At 40.9% G+C, this 6,121-nt stretch overlaps 1 protein-coding gene across 1 annotated transcript; it reads left to right on the forward strand.

Annotated features, from left to right (window-relative positions):
* The first annotated feature begins 1,351 nt into the window (after positions 1-1,351).
* ccnb1 (cyclin B1) lies at positions 1,352-5,004 on the forward strand. Its single transcript, XM_085463186.1, has 8 exons — positions 1,352-1,460; positions 1,719-1,847; positions 2,816-3,112; positions 3,198-3,356; positions 3,461-3,697; positions 3,787-3,927; positions 4,576-4,686; positions 4,761-5,004. The coding sequence occupies exons 1-8, from the start codon at positions 1,440-1,442 to the stop codon at positions 4,863-4,865; spliced, it is 1,200 nt and encodes a 399-aa protein (XP_085319312.1). The 5' UTR covers positions 1,352-1,439; the 3' UTR covers positions 4,866-5,004.
* Positions 5,005-6,121: the final 1,117 nt, after the last annotated feature.

The raw sequence follows: 6,121 nt of genomic DNA on the forward strand, positions 1-6,121 counted from the left end.
ACCCTTCTTTCATGATAGGGCTTTAACCTGAATTTGTGGATGAACTGTGTTTACAGACACTGATTTCTGGAAGTGTTCATGAGTTCCTGCAATGATTCCCATGGCAGAATCATGCCTATTTTTATGTGGTGCTGCTTGAGGGCCCAAAGATCACATCTATTCAATATTGATTCACAGCCTTGTCCAGTGCCACAGACATGAGTCTGTAGAGTCTCTGAGCTTTTTCATCATATTATAGTATGCACTGTAACTTAAGTCTGAAAATGCTCCACAATTTGTAAATGCAGTTTGCTGCACATTAGTGAACCTGTGCCCATCTTTACTTCTTTGAAATTCTACTTCTCTAAAATGCTCTTTTCATACCCCGTCATGTTACTAACCTGTTGACAACTAACTTTATTAACATAAAATCTTTCCATAGCTGTTTTTCCAGCCTTTTGGTGTCCCATTTTTTTTGAGACGTGTTCCTCCCATCAAATTCAAAAGAACTTTATTTTTTGGTAAAATTGTATGTTTATGTTTCCTGTGTTCTGGTGTAAATATAATATGGATATCTATGATGCGCATCTTATTGCATTCTGTTTTTATTTACATTTTGCACATTTATTTATTTTGTAATTTGGGTTGTAGAATGCATTTTCTTATTGCCAAGGAAACAGAGTCAACTTTACATTTATGTATCCAAGCAAAAAAAGTAGAGTGTATCTACTTTTTGCTAAGTGGATATGTTTTACTTGGTGAACAAAGGCATTTAAAGATACATGGAGATCTAAAGAGCTAACTACTGTAGCTTATTTAATGGATGACAAAAGTAAAGTGTTATATCGTGAGTTATGTGAGAAATTCCTTTTGAAATGTAGACTTTTAGAAGCTATAAAAGAAAAATAAAAGCAAAAACAGCCTTTATCGTTCAAGAAGGCATTTTTACTCTTAGGTGTCTCATGTACTAAGGCAGCTCTGTATAGCAGAAATGGACTTTTATTACATTAAATGAAATAACAGAGCTTAAAAAATATAATGTTAAAGAAAGTCTATCATACTCAAAATGAAAAGAATTGTGTTCTGAACGAATTTGAGGCAATAGAAGTTAAAGTATAACGATAAAATACACTTTAAGATTTGATTCCTCTCCCTCTTAAAGTGACTTCTTATTAATTTATTTACTTACTTGAAATGCAGCGTTAGAGAAAAAGCGTATAAAAACAAGCAGGACGTAAAAGGAAAAGGAAATGAACATCAAGAAAACAAATCACGTGACCATAAGTTGTCCGGGGAACGCATTTCAAACAGGTGCGTTCGACCAATCAGACGCCCAGAACAGTCTTAGGTCAGCGAATCAGCTTCCAGCGAGCGAGGATTTAAACCTCGCTCGCTGGAAGCTGCGTACCGTTCTCCATTACGACTATTCCCCTGTTTGCTGAAGCATCGCTTGTTTCGAAATGGCTCTCAGAGTGACCCGGGTAAGACTTTATCATCTCTATTTGTTACTTTTTTTTAATCATTGAATCTGGGGAAGCACTTAGCTTTTTCTTTGTCTTTTTCGCTTAAAACCCCCTCAAAACGTAGCTATAGCCGTCGTTTCTTGCTTTGGGATTTCTTATCATGGAGCAGGTCGAGAGTAAGGGTTTGCGCTTAAGCCTCTTTAACTAAAAGATAAAAGCGTACAAACTGTTATAATCATTGTGATTTAACATTATTATTATTTTTCTTTCCTGTAGAATCGTTTGGCTTCCACCAAGGTCGACCTCGGTGGCAAGGCCTGCTCTGTGTCTGGGCCCACACAGAAGCCCCGAGCAGCCCTGGGGGAAATTGGAAACATCGCAGTTAACAAAGACGCACAGAAAAAGGTAAACATTTCATCCCGTATTAAATGCTTTTCTGTTAAATCTATGGAAAACAATAGAATTATGCAGTGAAATCATATGGGCATAGTGGCTTCCAGCTCTGATCTCAAAACTGTTAAAATGGCCCGAGTGGGGCCCACACTTGCAACAACTGGCACAAAATGCTGAATTGAGTCAAAGCGTTGGACAAGGTAAAACTGGTTTACAAGTTTGTTTAAAAATTATAACGTCCTGTTAGGGTATGAAGGTATTCTTTTAAGCTTGTTGGGTTTTTTTTTTTTTTTTTCCACCTCCCTGGCACACTGTGCCTTGACTACACATGGAACCAGTTATTAGTCAGCATTTAGCCTCTTGCTCTAAAAGAAGCCTACACATTTTCCTGCTTTAGATTCTCTAATTAAAAAAAAACAACCTTATCTCAAACAGAACAGGAAAACCCCTGAGAGTACAATGTGCTCAGATTGACTAAAACTGACTTAACTTGGTGATGTAGGTTTAAGTGCTGTTTAGACTAAAATTCAGTGTCTAGGTCAAGTTTTTATTTTGATCATAGAGAGCACATGAGGTGGCTACAGGACTGCTGCTTAAATGGAGGGGCATTGATAACAAGAGAACTCACACTTGAGTGTTGCCCTCCTTTGGGCAACATTAAAATGGCAGCATAGCATACCTGCAGGAGTGAGTTAGCATGCTTCCTGCTGTGAGTTTCCAATTAAGAATGCACAGGGGGGAAATGCACTTAATGGGTTGTAATTTGTCTGGCAAGACTGAAAGCTCTAGACAGAAGAGGAGCTGGGGCTGAGATTGTCTAAATGAGGCTTAAAATCACTCTGGGAAGTGATCTCTATTTGAAAGTTAACACTAAATTGGTCCTATGTTCAGATTTTTTTTTATTTTTTTTTTTTTTTGGGTAACGTGTCTACCTAGACTATTGAGTTTTCTGGCTTTAACATGCTTTTTTTCCCCCTTAGACTGTAAAGACTGAAGCCCTCAAGACCAAAGTTACAACCAGAGCTGAAAAGGCTGAACAGACAAAGCAAAAAGATGTCATCCCTGTTAAACCTGAGCCAGAGGTGCAAGCCCCACCTGAGCCAGCCTCTCCCACACCAATGGAGACCTCTGGCTGTGAGCCTGCTGACCTATGCCAAGCATTTTCAGATGTCATTCTGCACACTGCTATCAGAGATGTCGACGCAGATGACTATGACAACCCCATGCTCTGCAGTGAATATGTGAAGGACATCTACAAATATCTCCGCCAACTTGAGGCAAGCAACTTAAAATAAAGGAATTTAAAGTGGGACTATTGAGCTACTTTCCCCACAGACCACTAACCATTTCTTGTCTGCTCAGGTTGAACAGAACGTCAGACAGAACTATCTGCAGGGTCAGGAGGTGACAGGCAACATGAGAGCCATTCTCATTGACTGGCTCGTGCAAGTAAATCTGAAGTTTCGTCTGCTGCAGGAGACTATGTACATGACCGTGGGCATCATTGACCGCTTTCTTCAGGTGAGTGAATCCTGGTTCTCCTAACAAAAGCTGTTAGTCCTGCAATACACCAGTCCACCTTTCATGGTTTTCATCTCACTAACGGCAACTATACCTCCCAACAGGACAATCCAGTCCCCAAGAAGCAGCTGCAGCTTGTTGGAGTGACTGCCATGTTCCTTGCGTCAAAGTATGAGGAGATGTATCCCCCAGAGATCTCAGACTTTGCCTATGTCACAGACAAGGCCTACACCACAGCCCAAATCAGAGACATGGAGATGACCATTCTGCGGGTGCTGAAGTTCCAACTGGGCCGTCCTCTCCCCCTGCAGTTCCTCAGAAGGGCCTCCAAAATTTATGAGGTTTGCAGCATATCTTGTGTCACAGGAATTGCTGATGGGTGACAGTAAGTGTTCGTGCAGCAACTTATTCCTCGTGCATGTCTTCACAGGTAACTGCTGAGCAGCACACTCTGGCAAAGTATCTCCTGGAGCTCACAATGGTTGACTACGAGATGGTCCATTTGCCACCTTCAATGGTGGCAAGTGCTGCTTTGGCACTCACCCTCAAAATATTGGCTGCTGGAGAATGGGTAAGTGCATCTGAAGGGTCTCAAGAGTTTTGGTGTGTCTGTAAGAAATTAAAGTTGTGTCCTTGCTAAAAGTTCCTAGTGGTAAAAACTAGGTCTGAAGTATTAGTATTTTTTCTTTTCATAAGAAAGGACCTATGAAGCAATGTCAAGAGTGATCCATAATTGAGTGCAACAAATGGCTGCCATAAAGCTGCAGTGCAATTGTTAACTTGTAGCACTTCCTGGCAAGTTTAATAATACTGGTGCAACAGAAGCTTGTCTGACCTTTGCTTACCCCAGACTTTAGAGCTGAATCTATGCAGAACATAAGTGGCTGACATGATTGTCATAATCTACACCTGTGCAGGTAATGGTTGCAATATTGCAACCATAAGTTTTATGAACTGTCATGGGAATTGTTCATATTTATAAAAGGACTCCTTGGATGAGTTTCAATATCAAAAGGCTTTGCTTTATGTGAAGGAATTGTCAAATATGTTTGTACATCTAGATCAGTAAATTCAAACTGACCCCTATACCTGCTTCACTGAGTGAGTTGAATGCAGAGAGGAATTTCACCACAAGGATCAAAGTATACATATAATAGTGTGACTCATGCACATTTTGCTCAGCAAATCCTGCACAGATGCCTTCAAATTGTCTTTCCAGGATGTGACGCTGCAGCACTACATGGACTACACAGCAGAGAGTTTGATTCCTGTTATGGCACACATCGCCAAGAACGTTGTCAAAGTGAATAATGGGCTGACCAAGCACATGGTAAGCTTCTTGTACTTCAAATTTTAACTAATGTTAAACTTGACAAGACCTAACTACACTGGTGTCTTCTGCAGGCCATCAAAGGCAAATACGCCACCTCAAAGCAGATGAGGATTGCCAACATTTCGCAGCTCAAATCATCAGTGGTTAAGGACCTGGCAAAGCAGGTCACACAGTGAGATCAGTGTCCTTGGCACCATGTGCTGATTTGTACAGATGTAAATTAACTTTTTAACCTGACCAAGGATCTGCACACCAAGGATGTCACTAGTTTAGTACTTTTGTGTGTTTGGGTTTTTTTTGTTTTTTTTTTTTTTGGGGGGGGGGTGGTGGTGTATTTTTACAGCCTGCCCAAAGCACACCACAAGTTTTAAGTTTGACCTGAGCTACAAAATGGCAGTTAATTCTTCTAAGAGTGACAGCTGGGCTACATGATCAGACTAGTGCAAGGCAACCATTTTTGTTTCACTTATTCAAAAGTACTCAAGCACTAATCTTATTAGGCCTGAAGAACTCTGACCCTGCACCCCCTCTAAACTGCTGCTGGTGTTTAATCTAAAACTTGTGGTGTGAATTGTATGGTCAGCAATGTGACTTTTTAAAAATTTTTTTCAGTGGATGTGTTGTGAAATGTACAGCAATGCTTTTTAAATCAGTTTGGTTTTTGCATTCTTACTATCTTGTTCTTAAAGGATTTATTAAATGGCTTTGACCAGAAAGCTGCCTGCCTTGTTGTTCCTTTTGATCTCCACTAGAGGCTGCTGTGAGACTGTTCAAGCATCTTAAAGCTAAAGTACAAGTGAGGTTGTCAAAGTGCCCACAATGAGAAATGTTGACTTTGCCCTGCTGTACTTCAGTTTAGAGCCATGTTAATATTTGGTGACAGTACAGCTTGCATCAAAACGGCTCTTTATGTAAAGTGTCCCTTCATGATGGCTTTTGTGACTTCAGGGAAGCTTAAAGCAGAACTCTGGGACTTTCAGTTCACGTTAGGTCACTTCCTGAGAGTCTTATTTTGCTTTAGGGCCAAGGGCTGTCCTTAGATTGGAGGCTAAAACGGGCACTTTGACTGGTAACAGACATCTTTTATCACCCAGAGGAGTCTTTACAGGTTATGCATATAATTTTGGAGGTAGTGCATGAGCATTGGGGCTCTAAGTTGGCACAATCATGTGCCTTTCCAACTAGGGGTGACCTGAAGTGTTCTCCAGTTGACGGTGCAGTCTCGAAAGCCCTACGTTTGTCTCTAACGAGGGGAAACAAGACAAAAGGGCCTTCAGACTTGACTACATGCAAGGCTCTTTTCAACATGTTCTAAATGGGATGATGCACCAAGCCCAACACTGCTTTGCTTCTGAGATCTGACATCAAGCGTGCTCAGGGTGGAATGTGTTAGCCCTGCAACAGACTGGCGACCTGTCCAGGGTGTACCCTG

This window comes from Copadichromis virginalis, linkage group LG7 (assembly GCF_057382275.1).
Source record: "Copadichromis virginalis isolate Kocher_CV1m ecotype Utaka linkage group LG7, C_Virginalis_male_GT1.1, whole genome shotgun sequence".
NCBI lineage: Eukaryota > Metazoa > Chordata > Actinopteri > Cichliformes > Cichlidae > Copadichromis > Copadichromis virginalis.